The 24,369-nt window shown below is 37.9% G+C and overlaps 2 protein-coding genes across 4 annotated transcripts in view; both read right to left on the bottom strand.

The window, feature by feature from the left end:
• Window positions 1–24,369, bottom strand: part of LOC126377588 (uncharacterized) — a 448,572-nt gene that overhangs the window by 169,052 nt on the left and 255,151 nt on the right. The gene's annotated exons all lie outside the window — the stretch shown is intronic.
• On the bottom strand, window positions 1,349–23,494 carry LOC126377605 (lysozyme-like). Of its 3 annotated transcripts, none has more exons than XM_050025432.1 (5): window positions 23,369–23,494; window positions 8,639–8,727; window positions 8,480–8,540; window positions 2,241–2,373; window positions 1,349–1,706 (listed from the first exon to the last, which is right to left on the bottom strand). In XM_050025432.1, exons 2-5 carry the CDS (start codon window positions 8,678–8,680, stop codon window positions 1,550–1,552), a joined length of 393 nt encoding a protein of 130 aa, XP_049881389.1. In that variant the 5' UTR covers window positions 8,681–8,727; window positions 23,369–23,494; the 3' UTR covers window positions 1,349–1,549. The 3 variants fall into 3 exon arrangements, with proteins under 3 accessions (XP_049881389.1, XP_049881387.1, XP_049881386.1); XM_050025430.1 differs by lacking the exon at window positions 23,369–23,494 and adding an exon at window positions 23,105–23,328; XM_050025429.1 differs by lacking the exon at window positions 23,369–23,494 and adding an exon at window positions 19,579–19,784.

Genomic DNA, 24,369 nt, shown 5'->3' with positions numbered 1-24,369 from the left:
ATGACCAGACATAATTAAGTTGACAGCACACGGGAAACGGTTTGCATACCAGCGAGATACCTTTTTGATTCGCCCGGGTTATTCATTCATTTAATCATTCCTCCTAAAATTTAGAACTGTCAATCATCTGTCCCTTTCCTTTTTAACGGATAATAAAATGACAGGTATAACTTAAAGTAAAATTAGGAGGTGTCTGCAGGAATCGGGGCCACTGTCAGGCTAAGCGAGTCTTAATTCCGAGAAAAGAAAAGCAAATTGCGATATTCAATATTATAAAAGGAATTATTTATTCTGGTAATCCTTAGATTTTTAAGGGAAGCAACCATTTTATAAAGTACATTTTAAAATCACGCTAAGTCAAAATGTACGATAAGGTGCAAAAGTCCGATCAGTTTCTTGCAAAGTAATAAATTAACTGGTTGCACTTGAGAACTCCTGGTTATATGTCGTTTCCGTAATATATCAAAAATACCTACAAAAACATAAATTTTATAATTATGACAACTAATGTTCCTAATTTCACCACTGTTTACAAAATAATTGGCTCAGTGACTGCACTTTTGCTCTTTGATTGTACTTCCTTAACACGCGTTAGCATGTTTCCAGCAATGCAGTGCTTCGACATGTAGGCGGAATGATGCTTTTTCCGAAGAGCTTTAGGCGATTAGTATGAGCGATTGGTGTAGTCTTATAAAGAACACTTACATAAGTAAGCAATATAATATACTTACTATGATCGTTAATCAGCATCCATCTCGAGATTTAGCCGGTTTATGGTGCCGATTCGGGCAACCACCAACTTATTTTCTATTTAATTTGACAGGACTAAATCTAACTCTGTCTCTTCCTTGCGGTTATAGTTTAAGAGCTGTCAAACTAAAATTACGTTAAGACGGCGCCATTATAAACATAAAGTAATATAACAAAAATCTGCGTGTTGTACAGTCATGAGCAATATAATGTACCCGACGAACGTACGACGACGAATTTTAGGACTCTGTCGCACTAACATATTTGACATTTAGTGAGACTTACAGTTCAATTGTCAAAAAAGTTATGTGACATGGTACCAAAGTGTATACATATTAATGCTCGTGACCGTACTAGCTAAAAACATTGACCAACGAGTGGCCCTAGACTACCAGTGTACGAATCCCCGAATGTTCCAATTCTTAAAATGGCTAAGTCTCAAAAAGACAATTTCACGGGAAAAAAAACATTGGTAGGGTGAAGGTACTTAGTTCATCTAGTAATTGATGTCTCTGTTTACCCCAATCGGGTTATAGACGTGAGCTTTTGTTAAAATACCGGTAATAATGACCAGACCGTTAATAACATACGCTACAAAAATCAACAAGTATAGGTTTATTCCAAAACAAATTCAAAAATCAATACAAAAATAACAAATCGATATAAAAATGTAAATCACCGACGATTATTCTAAACATACCTCCTTCGTTAACGATGATTATGCATTTTTCATTTTCGATTTTTTTATGAGGCAGCCATAATAAGTGGTAACAAGAATTATATTCTTTCGATATGGTATTTACGATGCAGCTATAGCTTGCCCTCGAAGCACGTGGTCCACAAAGTAAGTCTTGGGCGAAGTAACTAGTTTCATGCCTACCCTGGCCTGCTTTCTCCGTCTTCTGAGGCTCTCAGACCTCAACAAATCTTCAGAACGGGTCGACAGGTCTGGACATCTGAAATTTTTTTATTTCAACATAGTTTATGATGTGGCTTTTCTCACATACAGTTGGCTCGTGTATAGACGGCGATACGGCTCACCACCTAGCACATTAGTCTAACAGACAGCTCCGTAAGGTGTGGATACTTAGTTCATCTTAAGATGAACCATTGATTACTCCAATTGGGGTATAGTCGTGAGTTAAAGTTATAAAAATTTTGGGATATGGTCGTGAGCTTATGTTATGTTGTGAAAATGTATGTAGGTGGGCATTTTATGCCCACGCTTCGACGAGTTTTTTTGTTAGACAATGTGATTTGTGGTGAGCCGTGTCGCCGTCTATAATGGTCAATAGCACCTCTTTGGTGAAGCATAAAAGCCAACTATGTTAGTGAAAATTGCACATTCATTGGTGCAGGTCACTGTTAGTCTCATTAAGGCAAGTTGAAAGTCCTTTAGGCCGCTTGTTCCTGCTACAATATACTTAGGAATTGAAAGAAATAAACTTACGACCTTGGGGTTAGCGAAGAAAATAGTAATAACCCCTTACTTATAAATTTCAGTAGTGATAAAGTTGTCATTCTTGCATCGAGTAGTCCATTTGGGCCAGTACTTGAATCCTTCCTTGTGGAAGATGTTCACTGCGCACTCGGTGTCATCCCTGATGTCGTCATCTAGTAGTACTGGAAAATATAACATAAATACCGGGTGTTAGTGACATCGTAACGAATACTGAGAGGGATGATTCAGACCATGATTCTGAGTTAATATCTAGTGGAATTTTCCGTCGCAAAATTCATGAAATTTTGAGTTTTGTTTTTAATTATTTTCAATTCCATATTGTGTTTTTAGCTGCATAGAACCCAAATTTCAATAAAAAAAACAATAATGACAAATTATCGAAAATTTTCGATGTAATGGAGACAACAGCTGCTCGAACGGGTCAACGGCCACACGCACCGAGCCGCGCGCCCCGCTCCGCGCGCCCCGCTCCGCGCGCCCCGCGCCGCACGCCGGCGGCGGCGCGGCGGCGGCGCGGCCTACAAAGTAGGCACTACGAACCGATCCTATTTCTTTCTCTGTCTATCGTAAATTTATAAATTTATTTTATTCTTATTCTTAAATGGACGGATAATCAACAGGCATAAAATTTATGGAATACACGTCAATTTTAAGCAGAAATCTAAAACAACCGACAGAATTAAGTTGACAGCACACGTCAAACGGTTTGCATACCAGCGAGATACCTTTTTGATTCGACCGGGTTATTCATTCATTTACTCATAGGAATCGGGGCCATTATCTACCTAAAACAGTTGAAACAGTAAATAATTGTATTCTTTGTTGTCATTAGAATAACTAACAACCAACTAACACAACCACCACAGATTAGGTAATTTGTTACCTACTATGTCAACCATCCACCAACTTAGTATGTAAGTACCTACGCAAAACCTCGCTACACAAAAATCGAGCGAGATCGCGTCTAGAATTGGGCGGACACTCCGCCAGAGTGTTGCCTATCGATATTCTATCGATACCTAGTTAAAAAAACCAATAGTAGGTACCTATCGATAGATCTTTTAGATCAATACCCATTATTATTACAAAGCAAGACCTATCGGTACTATCGCTAGTATCGATCTAAATGTACTATCACTACTTTCGATAGTTTAGACAATTTTCAAGTTCAACAATTGATAATCTACCTATCGATAGTTCGGCAACTCCGCCGCGTAGGCAATGTCGGCATGTTCAAAGAAAAAAATTGTCCGAGAGGAGTGATCTTATTTTTCTTGTTACATGTTGGTACCGAGGTACTAAGTACTAAGTTATTCGTGGTTTTAAATCTCATTGTTAAATCATCAGTAAAGAACTAATTAAACCTATCCTGTTCTGTGTACAATATTCATGTAACGGCTACGTGCTTACATAAGTACCTAGTAGACGGGAGCAACGACTTAACGTACCTTCCGAAGCACGGATCATTTTACTTTCGGACAATCAGGTGATCAGCCTGTAACGTCCCAACCAAAGGCCTTATAAACAGATTTTTGTGATATGTCCCCACCGGAATACGAACCCGGACCCTCCGCATCCCATCGCTCAACCACTGGACCACATAGGCCAAGAAGGTTCTAAGACATAATTAAAGGATCCTGGGACGCAAGACCTCCGAGTTAGGGCTTGTTTGATCTGTCTTGATGGATACTCGGACGTGAATAGCCTCACGGATCAAGGGCAACGCGCGCCAATAAAGTAGGCATTACGAACAGATACTAGGTATTTCTTTGAGTTGATAGGTATCAAGTGAAGTTTCCTGTCGCCAAATTCATAAAAAAATTAGATTTTTTCAGTCCCATATTGTGTTTTAAGCTGCATAGAACGCACATTTAAAATAAACAAATAAAAATTACTAATTATTAAATTTTATCAATGTCATCAATAATAATAATAACGTATCTACAACTTCAGCTATGCGCAGGTGAATAGCCGGCGCACGGGTCAAGGGCAACGCTCGCCAATAAAGTAGGGATACGAACAGATACTATTTCTTTCTCTGTCACTTGCACCATAAACATACTTCTCTCTCTCTCTCTAGTCGTCGGCTCGACTCGGCCGCGGCCGGTGCGTCGTCGGCGCCCTTAGTCGGCGCCTTTGATGCTTTGCGCTAACGCCGCCGCGCGCTTCCGCTCAGTCGAATACTAAGCTTGACCCGAATCGCGTGATGTTTTTCGAGGATATTTTTTTCGTGTTTGTGAGTGTTTGTTTCATTCTGTAAATGAGTAGTGTCGACTATGATGATAGATCATAGACCATTTACTGCGCAAAAGTATGGAAGATTGTTGATGTTTATTAAAGAGCAAGGTGTTGTGTTTGTGAGTGCGTGTGATACCTACCTACCGCGGAGGAAACGCGATGTTGCATACCTACGTGACGTGACATGTTCTAGGGTACCTACCTAGGTACTTCATCCGAAGGAATAACAATTAAGGTAAGGCAAGAGTAGGGTTTTTATTGTTAATAAGTTAGGAACGTTTTAATAACTGGTAGGTAGGTACCGTGCGTGAAAAATCGTGGCAGTAGGTGTTCTACTTCAACAAACAACATTTTTAAACGTTGAACCACTAAGCATCTAAATACAAGAGAATGAAAACTCCTACCTAGATATCAACATCGTATCACGCACGCGTAACGTAGCCGCGCGTAAGTTTAGCGTCTGTGTGGCGCGTTGTTCGACTTACATTGCGGCACAGTTAAAATTGAAAATCTTAATTAAACATTTGCGACAAGAAAAACACCCACCATCATTTTTAGTACAATAAAATAGGCGTTCCATTTTTTTTTTCGTTACGATGTCACTAACACCCTGTATAACATGTTAAAGTCCTATTTTGGCCTCGATCATGTCTACAGGGTTTTAGCTACACCGTACCGAATATTGAGGGGGATGAGATCCAAAACAAAATCCTCTTTCTGACTCATCACTCTCAGTATTACGTATGGCGTCACTATCACTTTGTATATCCCGCTTAGGGACGGTACTGAAAAGTATCGGCGTCCGAAGGACGTAATATACGATCCCGACGACCCGATTACTCTAGCCATAGAGGCAGCCAATCAGCTCGCGACACTAAACACTTCAGGACCCCGATACCGACCCCGCCGGCGTGGTCGACGATTTCCCTCATTCAGCGCTTATCGCTATCGACCCACTAGGGTCGATTAATTCTTTCAAATATTCTTCCTCTCAGACGACGCCCTGAGCCGAGGTTCGCGCCCAACTGGGCACCCTCAGGCCTGTTGTCTTAAACGTTGTACCGGGTGAGAGCCTTCAGCGCTCCCCATTTGTCCGGCCAAGTAGCTAATGCCATCTGCGGCAAATCTACAATAAGTCACGTCAAAAAAAAATATAACTTTGTATATGTGTATTGTTAGATGCACTGTTGCTGCGAAAAATGGATAGAATGGATACATAGAATGGAATGGAATGGATAGAATGGATAGATGTAGAATAAACCGTATAACACTTTAGGTCTTTTTTGAAACAGTTGAAGTTGTATAAGTACATCAGAATTGACGCGGGGACGATATTTTATTAGGTTTTTGCATGGAACTGTGTGTGTGTGTGTGTGTACCTATACCCATATAAGTCTTTAGGGCCATAATTCACAGACGCCATAGCGACGTCGCCGGCAAATGTCGCCAAACACTCACGATGACAATCATGTCACTTGACGGCGCTTTAGCAACCAAAACATTTCATTATTAATCGTGGTCTTAGCGTAACGACATAGAATAAGGAATAATACCATGTATAGAACGGCAACTCTCCGCTCCCCACCAGCGTCTGATCTAGGATTACCTCACCCCCTCGAACATAGTTTAGACTTGAATCGAATGGCGTCAAACGTCACACACACACACACACACACACACACACACAGGTGCACGTGTACGATAATGTCAATGTGTAGTATCTGTGTAAAACGAGATTGTTTGTATTAAATGTCCGGGGTGTGGTATCGGCGAATGACCCTAGGTGTGTGTTTAATAGTGTGTGTTGTTAACAAAATTGCAAAGAGTGTAAATCAAAAATTAAGTAAACTTCAACAGCGATCGTAAAGTCTGCTTTAAGCTGCTGAGTCTGATTTACTTCTACTTTAATATTTCCGCCCGAGTGCTACAAAGATAACAACTGTGTTACTATTGGAACTCGATTCCGAGTCGTAAAATGATACACAGTCAAACACACAAGCCTGTATCCACAAAGGGCAGCAGTAGGCAAATATGTATAGTACAGTCATGAGCAATAAAATGTACCCACTTTAGGACTCTGTCGCACTAACATATTTGACATTTAGTGAGACTTACAGTTCAATCTGTCAAAAAAGTTAATGTGACATGGTACCAAAGTGTATACATATTAATTCTCGTGACCGTACACACACATTCCTTGCCAGCTACGTTTAGGTCCCATGTAAAGCCTATTGCCATTAACTGAGTACAAATATTGGAACCCACGTGATATCAACTATATACAGAGAGACATTCCGAAGGGAAGGAAGTCCGCTTACCTAACTTGAATATTTGACAGGTCCGGTTTTTTTACAGAAGCGACTGCCTGTCTAACCTTCCAACCTCCGAAGGGAAAACCAGCCAGAGAATGTGGGTTTTCTCACGATATTTTCCTTGACTATTGAGCACGTGATAACCATTTAATGATCCAAACAGGAATCCGAAAACAAATTCGATAATCATTAGTTTAGGCATGTGCTGGATGCGAACCTGCGACCTCAAAGTGAGAGGCAAGCGTTCTACCAATTGGGCTACCTCGGTTCCTTAGAAAATCATCATAGTACTTCTTATTATTAGCGGATCAAAGTGGTCTTTTGGTTTTTTTGTGGATCTTCTCTTTCCATTTACTTATTACAGGCATAAAGTTAAATATAAATGTACCTATATGAAATATTATTTGTTTTATTAATTTATTTAATTAATTACCTAGGACATTTAAATCTTCACTAAAACATCTTTCTTCATGTTTTTAGCAAAAATTTCCAACCAAAAATTTCACTAAGCACCCAATATAAACCTCCCATTGACAACATTTCAACTCACAAAATTCATTTTCCATCAACTCACTTAATCTTTTCATCTCCACCGAATAGAAAACCCTGAATCCTTAATCCTGCGACACCTTTAAACATTTATACAGAGTAAATGGCCCAAAAAATGTGAAGAAACTGTCCACTTTTAATGAAAGAGGGTCTCTTTTATTTTTGTGAAAAGAGTATATAATCATAAACTCGCCCTTATGTTGACAGACCTTGGTACTTAACGTGAACCCGTACCTTAGGATTTGACCGAGTGGGAATAGTGGTGTGCCAGTTATAGGAGCAATATTAGGTATCAATCTCTACTTATGCAACAAATCGTCATACATCGCGAAATAAAAACTATTTGAATGTGTCTTCAATCTGTGATAAAAAAAATTCGGGGGTTTTCATAATTTAAATGTCGAGTTCCTATACTTCCTATGACCGCCTGGTTCTTTTATTCCGAGTTCGGTACAATTAGTCGACCACGCTTCAAGCCACGTAATTTCTAGATTAGTGCCATCACATAAAATTATGAATACATTTTGTATCCAGTAGGATTAATTGTCATAATAGTTATAACATTTATGTTTTTGGTCTATTACAGAAATAACGTGCAGTTCACGTATTTCTGTATTATAACATTGTAATTAACTCTCTGTCAAATATCCACATTTATGGGTAAAATAACAGAGTGAAAAATAATCAAGAGAAAATTTGCTGCAGCTTTCAATACAAAATCCTTAAAAGCATATTATCTAATGATGAACCGAATGGATATTTTTATTCAAACTCTTACTCTAAAGAAAACTTGTAACTCTAATACAAACTCGTAACTCTAATGAAAAGTACTTAGTACAAGAACCTGGTAACTATAGTAACATAACAAAATAATACGTTACATCTTACACGACAGCTCTATCGAATTGTAAAACGTGGGTGCCTATAAAACGGAGTCGTAAAACTGTTCACTTATAAAGAGACACTACGAATGTTAGTGCCATCTTGCTTTACGATTTGTATCGATTATGTTTCTATCACGTTGAAGTGTCTGGGATTGATATAAAGATCAGTTATATCAGTGAAATTTCATAATAAAGTTGGTCCAAATTAGCTTCATCTATCGTGTGGGTTGTGATGTGGATTATACAGACTTCAGGTCAATAGGTCTTAAAATTTTAATACGTACATTCACATTTGATGTTACAATCCCCACCCTTCTTGCCTTCTCTGCACCACCGGTTTGGAATCTGGGAACGAATAAAGATCATGATTTAATTGCATTTTATTTTTCTCAGTTTACAATAAAAAGAGTTCCCATTGTTTTGTCTATAATTCAAAACATTACCTGGTAAAGGCCATAATACTTCTTCCCACTCGCGGTCTCCATGAAGGCTTTAGTATCCCGGTTGCTTTCCTTCTCTATCAGGCACACCCCTGGAATAAAATTAAAAGAAAAAAAACAATTTATAGAACACATCAAATTCAAATTATATATAGAACAAATCGTCGCTGAACTTTCTAACTGACGTATCTGCATTTGTTTGCTTATGTGATTTCTGTCGTATTGACAATTGTAAAAGGTGCTAATCAATTTCACCTGAGGCCGGAGAGTAAAGAAGAAAAATAAATAATGCAATTAGTTACTCATCATTTATCTACGTAGTTTTATAGTTCTTATTTTTATTTTATCTAAGCGTCCTTATCCAGACTAATATAAATTCCAAAGTAACTCTGTGTAATTATGTTACCTTTAAATGAACATTATAAATACGAAAGTAACTCAGTATGTCTATCTGTTTCTTTTTCACGCTTAAACCACTGGACTGATTAAGATGAATTAAAACCCGAATAAAATTACCATAATACCAATAAATAACGAATTAAAATTAATAACGGATTCTTACCGCGTTCAAAGCAGGGACATGAGACTCCCAGGGAGCCTCGCGGTATTTGAATTATAATAATAACCGCATAAACTTAAAACAATGATTTAGATGAAGTTTAGTACTGATATAAATTGAGACCTAGGTTAGAAGATAGGATATTTTTAAGGAAATCGCCCTTATGGAGATGAAAAGGGGGTGGAAAAAACGTGCCGCGCGCGTAAACCAAAACCAAAATAGTTTAAAAATATTTTCTTTTCTGAAAACAAAATTGAATAACAATAGTGTTTTGTAAAAAAAGATAAAACTCCAAAGCGGATTTTGTGTCATGGTAACTAGAGTTATAAGCGGATTCACCCCCTCCCAATATCTTAGCCTTCTTCCAGTAGTTGTTCCATAGATACATTTAAATTTCCCAGTAGGACAACTACTTGGACCAAGGAAAGAACAACGCACTCCAGTTGAGCCAGTGGTAAAGATGTTTCCCCATAGAACAACCAGTTGAACATTGTTTTAAGTTTACACGGTCCCGTGATCATGGCACTTGCAACAGTTTCGAAATATCGGGAGTCTCATATCCTCATTTAAACGCGGTAAGAACCCGTTATTATGTACTTTAACCAGTTGAACTATGGGTAATTTACTTCTCCGTAGTACAACCAGTTGGACATCGCAGTTGTACCACGGGTCGGGAGGGGGATTCACTCGTGCCCTTCAACTTATATTGTAGAACGTCCGTTAAATTGTATCTACACTTCGCATCGCAATAACTCGCTTGCTTATATTGTGCGGAGGAAAAGGAAAATGTAATTTTACGGCTAAGTTTTTTAATTCCTGATATAAATGTTCCAAATACAAATTTAAAATTCAAGGTCAATCCAGGCAACGTTCCCAAAAAAAAAATTCTCATTGCTCGAGTACATCATCAATTTAAGAGCCACGCTCTTGTCGGTGCAACATTTTCCATGCTACTTTTTAAGGGAAAAAATAAGGCAGTGGTTTCCCTCTTGCCTTCCGCCCCGCGCTACTCTGTCTGACGCAAGTGGGATGGCGCCCAGAGTAGTCTATCACAAAGCCATACTAGGACATAATTTTTCAAAAATGTAACGTAATGGCAGTAAAAATAAGTGTTGCAGGATATTTATATCTGAATATATGTACATATAATTATGTTGCTACCAATATGTTCTCTTTATTAGCAGCAGCAGTAACTGTCAGTACTATTCAGAGGCAGAGGACAGGAGTCCTAGTATGGCTTTGTAATAGACTACTCTGGGCGCCATCCCACTCGCGTCAGACAGAGTACTGCGGGGCGGAAGGCAAGAGGGAAACCACTGCCCTATTTTTCCCTAAAAAAGTAGCATGGAGGAAAATGCTACACCGACAAGAGCGTGGCTCTTAAATTGATGATGATGAATATGTTCTCTTTATTTAACAAAGATTAAAGATGCATATTTGTTGTCCATGAAATGAGAAGGTTAAACGAAGGCAACTTTGTACAGCGCCATCAATATTTTTTTTGGAGAATGTGGACGGTAAATACCCTCATTATTGTAGCTTTTTTGAACAAAAATAGAATGTGTTTGTGGATATTTTAACTAAATGCACGTATTTCAGTTTCAAGTTTAAATAATCTTCTATCGTGTGGGTTGTGATGTGGATTACCAACCCCACCAACCCTGGTGTCAGGGTTACTATTGCCGCCAAAGGCTCCTGATATGACTCAAGTAACAACTACTTACATCAGTAAGTAGTAACCGGGACCAACGGCTTAACGTGTCTTCCGAAACACGGATCATCTTGCTTTCGGACAATCAGGTGATCAGCCTGTAATGTCCTAACCGAACTAGGGATCACAAAGAGACTTTTGTGATATGTCCCCACCGGGATTTGAACCCGGGACGAACGAATAATAATTTTAAGTTATGTTTGTTAAGTAAGTAAAGTAAAATGATAAGTTCTTTGAAAGAGCTCAAAGTTCAGCCTCGCTATTGTATGGTTATCAGCTATCGCACATTCGAAGTATCAAAGTTCAAAGAAAGCAGTTAGTAAACAGCTGACATAATAAAATTGGTATGTCTGGAGCTAAATAAAAACGTCTATTCCCAGCAAGCCAATCCGCAGTGGAGCAACGTGGTGTAGTATGCTCCATACCCCCTCCAGTAGATTTAGGGAGGGCTGTGCCCAGCAGTGGGACGTTTATAGGCTGTTCATATTTATGTATAAAGTAAAACGCTTGATACATACTCAGCTCTTTCCTTGTTCTTTCGTGTTTTATTTTTAACATTAACTTTAACACAAACCATTACGTTTGCGTTTGATTTATTCTCACTAATGACTTGGTATTATGGTAATTTTATTCGGGCGAGACTTACAGGTTAGGTGGGTTAAATGAAAATAAGTAAGTAGGTAATAAATATTTTTAAAAAGTGTTTATTTTTGTAGCCTTCCCGCAGATGGTATAAACAACTTGATTGGACAAATGGGGTGTACTGAAGGATCTCAATATAAAATCTACGGCAATAAAACTGGGTGCCCAATTGGGGGCAGAAGGCAAGAGGGAAACCACAGCCCTTTTTTTAATTTTTAAAAGTAGCATGGAGAGGAATTCTACACCGACAAGAGCGTGGCTCTTAAATTAGTGATGATGTAGTCCAGTTGGGCGCAGACCTCGACTAAGGGCGTCGCTGTCGTCTCAGATTTCGTTTTTTTTTAGTCTAGCATCCAAGTTTAGTTAATGTTGGTTTCCTGGTAGTGGTTGCCTGGCAGTAATTTCTCTTGAGCAATAAGGCCGATCAAACTGTACTGTATTCCTGTGTCATGTCTAATTGTTGAAATTAAGTTATGTACAATAAAGTATATTTGATTTGATTTGTGGTACTTAGTGGACGAGTTAGTTACAAAGTACCACATACCATAACCTGATGGGTTATGAGCCAAATAAAAGAGTTATTTATGATTAATTCGAATTATACTTTCTTAAAATTGTATTACAACCGGCGGCCATATTTTGCAAGAAGCAAGAAAACAAGGTAGAGGTTATAAGTGTCATTGTCAGACTTTTTAGCTATACAAGACGTTGCCACAGAAACGCTGTATAAGTCATCTGATCAAGATCCAGGCCCATTAACGTCCCCACTGCTGGGGCACGGGCCTTCCCTATGGATGGATAGGAAGATCGGGCCTTAAACCATCACGCGGGCCCAGTGCGGATTGATGGTTATTAACGACTGCTAATGCAGCCGGGACCAACGGCTTAACGTGCCTTCCGAAGCACGAAGGAGCTCGAGATGAAAACTGTTTTTTTTGTGGTCACCCATCCTATGACCGGTCTTTGCGAAAGTTGCTTTACTTCAACAATCGAAGACCGAGCGCGTTAACCGCTGCGCCACCGAGCTCTTCCCTGATGACTTAGCTAATGAAATAAAAAAAACATTTTTTAACAATCGCCGGGTAAACAGTGTTTTTATTTGCTCCACTTTAAAAAATAATTACGGTGGTTTTAACTGAACTGTTTAAGTTAAAATTTATACTCATACATTCCTTATAAAATTGTGATTTCGGACAAGTGTTTACTAGTGGAAGAAAGTGATATTTAATAAGTAATTTATTGAAAAAACACAAAATAATATGAGGTCAAGTACGGGGTCGCGGAGCTGTGTGACGAATACGCGTGAGCGACGCGATCTCCACGGCGCTTGCGAGATTATTTAAAGCTCAACAGATATTAATTACTTACTTATATTTTACTTTTTTTACATATACTTATATCTTTCTAATTTCTAATTTTTAAGTTTGATGTGTAATTTTAATTTTACTTTATTTTTAAATACTTAAATACCCTTAATTGTATAAGTTATGTACGCCGTAATTGTCATATAAATATTAGTCACAATACCGTAACCTTATAAATGTAATAAATATAATGGCAATGTAAAATGTTTTAATATATGTATATTAACCACATCATGTGATGTGGTTGTACTTTATAAATAAATAAATAAATAAAAAACAAACTTAATTAAGTATACTTTAAAATTCTAGTTTCCTACATCAGTTAGTAGCAACTTAGACGGAAAATACTGAACATCGTTTTCCCATTTGCCTGAACGCGATTTTATACATTTATTTTACCGGGCGTATCATTACACGGCGATTTAAAACTGGTTTTGTTCACAATGACATGTTTTAACAATGGACTTTTCAATTGTAAAGATTGAATATTAAGGAACGTATCTTACCTGCAGAGCTACCATGCGAAGCACGGTGGCGCAGCGGTTAATGCGCTCCGTCTGCGATTGTTGAAGTTAAGCAACTTTCGCAAAGGCCGGTCATAGGATGGGTGACCACAAAAAAAAAGTTTTCATCTCGAGCTCTTCCGTGCTTCGGAAGGCACGTTAAGCCGTTGGTCCCGGCTGCATTAGCAGTCGTTAATAACTATCAATCCGCACTGGGTCCGCGTGATGGTTTAAGGCCCGATGTCCCTATCCATCCATAGGGAAGGCACGTGCCCCAGCAGCGGGGACGTTAATGGGCTGATGATGATGATGATGTGAACCCAAATGAATCATGTCGTTCTGTCAAAATACAAACAAAATCACGTGGCATTCATGTTAGGGAAAAACAAACTTATCGATTTCGACAAAACTTATTGAATTGATCGATAATTATAACATTGCGCATGTTAGCCCTGCTGGACCTTAGTCCAGGTGCAAATTAATTATTACGACAATCGATAGTGACAGTGATATAAATATATGGAATTGATATGTCAATTTAGGTCACTTTATATCACTCCCACATAACATAAGACGTAAACAACCTATATACGTCCCACTGCTGGGCATAGGCCATTGAAGTTTCGTGGTTTCCAGGATCTGTGCCGTTGGTCCCAATTACTACTTACTGATGTAAGTTAGTAGTCGTTACATGAGCCATGTCAGGGGCCGGTGTCGGTTCAATAGTAACCCTGACACCACCGCTGATGGGGTTTTATTTATTTTTATTTATTTATTTTTATTTATAAAAAAGGTACACCAACAGCTTATATAATAAAACATTAAATAAAATAAAAGTTACATCAGGAATTAGACTGTTACATAAGCCAATTATAGGTGCACACAACATTTGCAAAGTAGGACAACATAATCGTTTATTAGATAACTGAATAATAAAATTTAAAAAACAGATAATTAAAAAAATACATAAAAAAGTAAAATATATATTATGCTGGAGGACATAAATATTTATAAATTTTATCCTTATACTGCCTGAGAGAATTGAAAAATAGGTCTAGATCAGGCATTGCGGCACTTAGTTCATTATGAGTCACGCAGATGCGACTCAACGCTGTATGACTACCGACATTGGTTCTGTTAGCAAGGGGACAAAATGTTTTGCTGATGGGCTTTCTAGGTAATGTTCTGGGCACTGACAATCTAAGACGAGAGAGAAGTGGTTCACATCTAATAACTCCATTCACAGACCTATGAAGAAAAACTGCATCATGCACTTTACGGCGATTGTACAATGATGTCATTCCGAAGAATTGCATGCGCTGTTTATATGGACACCTGTGAGAAATCCCTTGGGTGGTAAAGGCTAGACTTCTAGTAAATGCGCGTTGTATAGACTCAAGTCGTTGCGAGTGAACGGCATATACTGGATTCCAAATTACGGACGCGAACTCAAGATGACTTCGAACCAGCGCATTAAACAAGATTATCCTCGTCTTAGGACGGAATGATTTAGAGTTCCTTTTAATGAATCCCAACATTTTGGAAGATTTTTTTACAACCGCATCAACTTGCGAAACAAACGTAAGCTTGCTGTCTATGATGACTCCTAAATCCCGCACCTCCTTCACTTCCACTAGGACCTCACCATTTATGCAATAAGATGAAGCAATCGGCTGTAATTTTCGGGTGAATTTTACATGTAAACATTTATTAGAATTAATAACCATACTGTTTGAGTTACACCATTTTACTATTTCATTTAAATCAGATTGAAGCAACACTGTGTCGGAGATGGATTCAATAGTTCCATAAATTTTGAGATCATCTGCAAAAAGTGCATATTTACAGTGTTGAATACGAGATGTGATATCGTTGATGTAAGCTATGAAGAGAAGAGGTCCTAGATGAGAACCCTGAGGGACGCCGGATTTCGCCGTGTAGGTGCCAGACTCAAATCCTTTCACTACGACTGACTGAGGTCTATTTTCCAAATATGTTTTGAACCAGTCCAAAAGTGAACCATGTATGCCATAAGCCTTCAGTTTTTGCAGTAACAGTGAGTGACTGACTTTGTCGAAGGCACTGCTGAAATCAGTATATACGGCGTCAACTTGTCTTCCTTTGTCAAGTTCTTGGGCTAAGTCAGATGTGAAGTTTACTAGATTAGTTTGGACTGATCGACCTTTTATGAATCCATGCTGGTGAGAGGTAATGTACTTTTCCAGGTATCTAGTGACTACAGGGTAGAGTAGGGCTTCAAAGAGTTTTGATGGACAAGACAATATAGCAATAGGCCTGTAATTTTTGACATCACTTTTATCTCCTTTTTTGTAGACGGGTACAATTCGGGCTTTTTTCCACAGGTCAGGAAATATGCCCTGGGAAAGAGACCGGTTAAAGATCGTAGTTAAAGGAGTAGCTATTGATGAAGCAACACATTTATAAAACACGGGTGGTAGGTGATCAGGGCCTGCACCTTTATTTGCATCCAATTGTTTGAGCTTCCTAAGTACCTCCTCTTCCTGAAAAACTATATTGCCCGACAAACAATCCTGACCAGAAAACAATGAAGTGTTCACACATGGGCTATCACCAGAATACACAGCAGAGAAATGGGAAGCAAAGAGATTAGCTATATCAGGGCCATTATCAGCAACATTCCCATCAAGCCTCATACAACCAGGAATAGAAGAATTATTATCACGTTTATTTTTAACATGCTGCCAGAATGCTTTGCTGTTTTTAACTATTGCATTTTCAATTCGCCGCTTATAGTTCTGGTGACAAGTAATAAAAAGTTTATTACATCTATTTCTCAAAATTTCAAACTCATTTAGATCTCGATGATTCGCGAATATACGATATCTACGCCTTATTTTATCTTTTTCACGCAATAGCCTGATTAAAGCAGTAGTAAACCAATTTGGGTGTTTATTCTTTTTGGTTTTGTGCCTTGGAACATGTTGCTCAACTGCATTCTGTATAGCACTATAAAAGACAGAAACCATTTCGTCAGTTGTTCCGCAGTCAGAAAATTCCGAAAGCCAGTCAACACTTTCCAGTTCTCTCGTGATCGCAGTGTAATCTGCCTTAAAATAATTATAATGGACAAAATCGTTACAACGCAACTGTACGGGGTTAACAAAGTTAATAGAAAATAAAACACTAGGGTGATGCGGAACTAATGCGCTCAGCAGATCTAGGGGTGTAATTACTTGACCACCCGATACGTTACTCAACACCAAATCCAATATTCTACCAATGCTATTAACAATATTGTTGTACTGGCATAAATTGTTAATACTTATAAAATCGATAAGCGCGCATTCGATTTTGCTTTTGTAATTAGAAGGTATAGTGTGACAGCTGTTAACCACATTGGTCCATTGAATCTGACTCAAATTGAAATCACCCAATACAACAACATCGTCTATTTGCTCAAGCACCATATTCGTATTGCTGGCAAATCTATTAAAAATATCCAATTTAGGCGGAGACGGAATGTAGACTACACATATTGCTAAATTTCTATGTACGCCATTGAACTCTATACTGACTGTTACCCATAAATCTTCACAATCGCTTTCCCATTGTATTACTCGAGAAGATTGAAATTTACGTGATACTGCAATTAAAACTCCACCTCCATCCAACTTGGGCATGTTCTTGCCAACAATACGATCCCTTCGGTAAACTGAATATCTATCATCGAATAATTCGGTATCGGATATACCAGAATTTAGCCAAGTTTCGGTGAAGACTATAACATCATATGAGCATTGTAATACATTATCATATATATTATTAGTTTTGGTTCTTAAACCTCCAGTATTTTGATAGTATATAGAGAACATTTGAAAAACAAATTTACCAAACTATTGATCAAAGTAACATAAAGAGTAAAAAATCTGTTAGATTAGGTTATTAAATTAATACTTTCGACACTTCGAATATACAACGCTTGGCACTCTTCATTTTTACGCACATATATGCGGCCGTTCCGCACCCACACGAACTTGTATTTCATTTCCTTGGCCTTCTTTCTTGCCGCGGCATGAAGCGATTTATTAGCGGGAGTAAGGTGTTCAGCTACATATACCGGAGTTTTAGTACCAGCCAGGCCGAGATGTTGCGAACTCAGACGATCTTCCGGGTTTGCTTTGTTGAAACTATAAACCGCAGCAAGCAGACTGTCACGTTGACGGGGACTACGCAATTTAGCAACTACCAATCGGGGTCTATTGTCATCCCTGTTTAATTTGGCGACACGCGTGATTTGTAATATGTCATCGTTTGCGATAGGAGCTTTCACAGTAGTAGCTAGTTGTGCTAAGCAGTTAGCTAGGTTTTCATTTTTAAATTCAGGAATGCCATTAATCTCGACGTTGTTTCCACGTTGATGTTGTTCTGCTATAGACAGCCTGGCGGAGAGATCTCTCACTGTGGTAGCCAGAACTATATTCTCATTCTGAAGTGCCTTGATTTTAACTGTATTCTCTTCCTGACGTCGCTTCAATGCTTCATGCTGATCATTAAGGAACGTAAGAGAATTATGGAAATCAGATATTTTCTGAGTGATCTCACTGAACTTCTCCGTTACCGCTTGCGACACCGACTGTCGAATTACCGCAGTCATATCCAATTTAAAAGAGTTCAACATGTCACGCAGCGTACTTACTGTAACGGGTGTGCCTTCATCAATTATGTCGGAATGTCGCGGTGCAACCTTAGATCTCATTGTAACATTCTGTGAGGCAGGTATAGATGCTGCATCATCTTCACTGGAGTCGTTCTCTAGTAGAGTGCTAACAGGCGTATTAGTGATACTGGAGGTAACTTTCGGAGGTAGTTTTTTATTACGGCATGTGTCACATTTCCACGTAGTTTTCTTTTCCGGCAGCATCGCATAGAACCGTTTCTCATTCGACTTTGCACAATTGAGATCGTAATTTTTTTTGCATGATGAGCAAGTAAGAAAATGTCGCCCAGTTATAGGGCGGCGACATCCGTCACAATTATTCGGCATTGTGATAATGGTAATGATAATTTAACAGCATCAGACAAAGCGGAAAAAAGCGTTATTTATTATTTATGCTGTATGTGTTATGTTAACTTATAAATACTGCAGCTCAAACTTCAACCATGCGTCCAACACCATTAGCTTTAAAATACAGCGCGAGTCAGTGACGGCGGAGCACGGAGGGGGCGCGGGGCGCATGGAGTGAGCCACGCGAACTTGCAGCGCGTTGTGTAATGCGTTTCTATGTGTGCGTGCGCTGACTGTTGAGACGCGGCCGGTACAATTATTATTCAAATGATGCTATCGTTAATTACTCACGAATTAAAGAAAGTCCAGAAACAATATAATCACTATTTTAAAGTACTTAAATTGAGCTTTAAAACTATATACAATTCATATAGAAAACTTTAAATTTTACCACTATTTTAAATTATAATTCACGGAGCAAAACAAAACGATGTTGCCTTAAGGACTAACGACTGCTTACCAATGGGGTTGGTTATCCACCTCACAACCCGCACGATACACATGGAATGTTTTCTACTACCTGCCTGTTTGAATAAACAAAATCATGATTACAACAAACACGACACATGAAAAATTGCAAATTGTGAAACTAACCCTTAAATTAATTTTATACTGCAGTAAAAATTACTCGTATTTTGCATAAAGAAATTAAAATTAGAATTTAATTTATTTTTCGTAGTAACACGTAGCTACTAGTAATAATAATTTGCCAGTTCAGTGTTTTGTAATTAAAATTTGAATACGTAATTCTACATACGACCTTCCGCTTTCAACCAGCGAAGGGAAAACCAGCCTAATATAGTTTAGCTCACATACCTCCGAAATGCATTTCTCTGAAATGTGGGTTTCCTCACGATGTTTTTCTTCACCGCCGAGCACGTGATAATCATTTATGATCCAAATATGAATTCGAAAACGAAATCGACAATCATTAGTTTAGGCCTGTGCTGCATTTGAAACTGCGACCTCAAAGTGAGAAGAAAGCAGTCTATCAACAGGGCTATTACGGCTATTGGTCGAAACCCTCGGTACAATTCGCGCCGCGGGCGGCGCGGTTGCCATGCCGCGTGTATTGGTATCATAAAAGTTTGAAAACAGAGCTGAGGACTAAACTCACATTGACCAAGAAAAATATCATGAGGTATCCCACTTCTAATCAGCTCTCGCACAAGTTTACACCTCGTATCATAAACCTTTCCACTCACATAACTAACACACAACACTAACACGAACAGAACATAAACATGTTTACATCGCATCGCGATCACAACAGTACAAGCGGGTTGAACGATGTGCGCAGGAGTTGTAACGTGACCAGTTTAACAAGAACTGACCTTTGTTAGTGAAAACAACGCGCGTGAGTCTTTTTAGGAGTCCGCAATGACAGTATAAAACTAAATTCAAATTGAAATTATGTTATTGAGAATTATTTTGACATTTTGATTTTCTGGGATATTATCTATCACTTTTTAATATAAACAAACTGCAGGACAAGATCATTTCGCATGAATGTTTTTTTAAGGTTTCTCCTGTAATAATAATTATAATATAATCTCACGATTATTAAGACGCTCAAGTGGAGTAGTCACAGGTACATCATCGCTATGTGCGCCCGATCTAGTCTGTATCATAAAATTAATTTAAATGCTCAACATTTAAGAAGTAAATGTTAGAACTATTTTTTTTTTATATGAAACGCAGGTTGATGGACAATTCAGGCCATGATTCTGATTGGTATCAAGTGGAATATACCTTTGCAAAAATCCCACTTTATATCAACCCAGAATCATGGTTTGAATCATCCTCCTTAGTATTCGTTACAGTATTACTAACACCCATACGTACTTGTATAGCTACCTGTACGTGCGGGGTGTAAGTATAATCGTAATTAATCCTTAGGGGAATGATTCTGGTCATTATTTTGAGTTAATATCAAATGGGATTTTCTATCTCAAAAGTATTGACTTGAAAATAATAAAAAGAAAACATGAATTTTGCGACGGAAAATTTCACTCGATCTTAGAAGATTGATACTAAATCTTGGTCTGAATCATCCATTCATATTCGTTACGATGTCACTAACACCCTGTATATGTTGTAGTCGTGAATGTTTCTTTTTTATTGCAGAGTTGTATGACCAGAAAATCAAGAAAATGATATCTTACAGAAAATAAATTATAAAGTGATTTAAAAAGTAATTATAAAACATAAACTAAGTACTTAAAATGTTTTTCTAGTTACTTTGAATAAATTCCAAAAACTTAAATAACTTTTTTCACTTAGTTTAATAAAGTTTTATGAATTGTTTTTGTTACGAATTCTGTTTCTCGGAAGTTCCAATATACGGAACACTCCTTTAAGTATGTAATGTCTGATAGACATGTACTTGGCCATTTTTTTGTTCTGGTTATTGAGTTTTTGCTTGTGTAATCTTGGAAATTTATAATTATACATTTGTAGAAGGTAGGTAGAGGAACAAAAAACTTAGGTAGGTACTAGGACACATCAATTGGTTGCAGGAAAATATGAGAATGAATCACCAACTGATTTGTGCTCTATAACTTCATGCTCATGTTATAAATTCAAAAACAACTGTGTTACCTTTTCACGGCTAAACCATTGGAATGATTTGAATAAAAATTTGCATATAGGTAGATTTAACCTTAGAATAGGTCATAGGGCACTTTCTATAGAGAGTCTTATATTTGCCATGTTCCATAGCAAAACTGAAGAATTGAAAATAATTTTAAAAAATAAACAATAATTTTGCGACTGAAAATTCCACTTGATATCAACTTAGGATCATGGTCTGAATCATCCCTCAAAGTTTTCGTTACGATGTCATTAACACCCTGTATGTGTAGTGAGACCGAATACCCAGGAATAACCTTTTAAAATCCAAACCATTGTGTCTGGAAATCTCGGTCTTACGAGGTTCCAGTTGATAACCACAAAATAAGTAATAATTACTTTCTATAACTACGTCACAAAACAAAGGTCTTTTACCTATACAGGTATCAACTTTTATTGCGTATTTAATTCCACCATGTCACAGGTCATTTTAAATTGGTCGCATAATAAGTTGAATGTCAATGTCAAATGACTATGCTGAATTCAAACTTAGGTACTTCCCGTACGTTTTGCATAGCATTATATAAACTAAACAGCCCATATATGTCCCATAGATGGGCACAGTTCTCTCAATCAACCGAAGAGGGTATGGGGCTTATGCATTATAATCTACTTTAAAAATAACAATACTACAGTTCATAGTTACCACTCCACATAGTTTCACTGCCCTATTTTTCCCTAAAAAAGTAGCATGGAAAGTGCTGCACCGACAAGAGCGTGGCTCTTAAATTGATGATGATGATGATAGTTATCTGACGGCCTGATTAGTTAGTGACGGGTTAGTTAAGTACTACCAGTTTCCAGTAGACCTAGAAGGACTTACATTGACCTTGGAGATGTCCTTAGAAAAGGTTTAGTACGATCTACTCTGAATCGGCGTGCGTATAAAAACGGTACAGTACCGATACAATTATTTTACCAGTACTTAACTACATACATACATACATAAACTCACGTCTATTTCCTACCGGGGTAAGCAGAGACTATGGGATTCCATTTACTTCGATCCTCCACATTCATCAATCGTTTCATACACGCACGCCGGTTCATTATGTATTCATCACGATTCATAAAATAAATATAACTACTGTGTACCTTTTACCATAAAATATACTTGTAATATTAAATAGTGAATCACTAGCATAAATTTAATTATGGTGGATGACAATAAAAAAGATCACTTTACAGTATGCGATGATGAAAATAATAACAGTTATTAAGAATTGGTATTTCCTTTGACGTTAACGGCTCTTGCATATGTGCTATATTTACTTATTTCCCAACACGTTAGGCTATATAATAATATATTTACTTATGGTAACACCAAAAAGCCAACAAGAGATATATAATCATCAAATTAATCTTTCAATTCAATTCAAAACACTTTATTGTATATTAACACAACATGAAGACACATAACACAATATAATGACAGCACAAGGACAATGCGCGGCCTTAATGCTCAGCAGCAATTTCTTCCAGGCAACATAAGGGTGTAAGGAATAGATGTATATCTATTCTATATATATATATATATATATATATATGAAATACGGAACGGTGCAATACAGTAATAGTATAAGTAAAGATGAGAAAGATAAAAATACGAGTAAACTTTGTGACGTCGAATTGCCTTTATTTTTTTATTCAATACACTCATCATCATCATCAGCCCATTAACGTCCCCACTGCTGGGGCACGGGCCTTCCCTATGGATGGATAGGGAGATCGGGCCTTAAACCATCACGCGGGCCCAGTGCGGATTGATGGTTATTAACGACTGCTAATGCAGCCGGGACCAACGGTTTAACGTGCCTTCCGAAGCACGGAGGAGCTCGAGATGATTTTTTTTTGTGGTCACCCATCCTATGACCGGCCTTTGCGAAAGTTGCTTTACTTCAACAATCGCAGACCGAGCGCGTTAACCGCTGCGCTACCGAGCTCCTCTTATTCAATACACTACAATAGTAATAATGTTATAATGGTTGAAAAATTCTCAAGTAAATACTTACAATTTCCCAAAAATGTTTTCTCAATCAATTTCGTCTTTACCAGCTCAGTAGCTAGGCTACATCTCGTAAACGTCTTACACTCACACAAACCACACACAAACACACACATGTACAACAACAAAACATCTGTCTTCATCGTAAATAAATATTTATTTAATATTTAAACTGTGTCAACGCGGTAGCTTCAAGCATTGTATCTACTAAGATAGTGAGAATATAATAGTTTTATCAGCAACTGTGTTTATAAGGATAGATAGTACATACCTATAGCAGGTGTGTAGGTTTCCTTCTGAGCATATAAACATTATAGCAATATTTTTATACACAATTATAATCACAAGTCACGTTAAGCCGTTGGTCCCAGTTGCTAACTTACTGATGTAAGTGAGTACTCGTTACATATTAAGTGAGAGCCCTCAGCGTTCCCTGTTTGTCCAACCAAGTAGTTCATGCCATATGTGGGTAATGTACAATCAGTCACACCATAAAAATAGGTACAGTAGTCACTTCAGGGTTCAGGGTTCTTCAAGGTTCTCGAATGACGACCACGTGTCGGACGACGCTCAGTGGGTAGGCCCGCTACAAGGTGGACCGACGATCTGGTGAAGGTCGCGCGAAGCCGCTGGATGCGGGCAGCGCAGGACCGATCGTCGTGGAGATCCTTGGGGGAGGCCTATGCCCAGCAGTGGGCGTCGTACGGCTGTTGATGATGATTTTCACGTCTTTCTATGACGTCACAGGTTGCTTTTTCATACAAATCCCATAGTAATTTCGTGTTTTGACGTTTAGCGAAAAACAACATAACTCACGTTCAGCTGTTTTACCGGGTATACCGTAAACCTGTAGCAGGATTTATTAATATATTTTTTTACAATAATAATTAATTTTACATACATTACTTGAAAAACCTTTGAACACTTATCTTTTCCATGATGCTTATCAATAATGGTGGTGTAAATTAAATTAACGGTGAGAGAAGTAAAGCCGAAGGTACGAGGCTAGTATGAATATTGGACATAATAAAAAATATAGATAAAATATTTTGTATTTAAATTTAATTTATTGACATTTTACCGGACAAGGTATTCCAGTTTTTATAACTTAGTTGACAAGCTCATAAAATTTATTTAGTTTGTACATAGTTATATAGATACCCTTTGATTATTATAGTGTAAGTATGTCTATATTTGCTTAAGGAAAACATCAGAGGTAAATTCATAACGGTACTTAGCCGTAATTAAATTGATACCACGTGGTGACTCGAA

This window comes from Pectinophora gossypiella, chromosome 23, assembly GCF_024362695.1.
Source record: "Pectinophora gossypiella chromosome 23, ilPecGoss1.1, whole genome shotgun sequence".
Lineage (NCBI taxonomy): Eukaryota > Metazoa > Arthropoda > Insecta > Lepidoptera > Gelechiidae > Pectinophora > Pectinophora gossypiella.
Note: the sequence above shows the minus strand (reverse complement) of the source record. Positions and strands in the feature narration are given on the sequence as shown.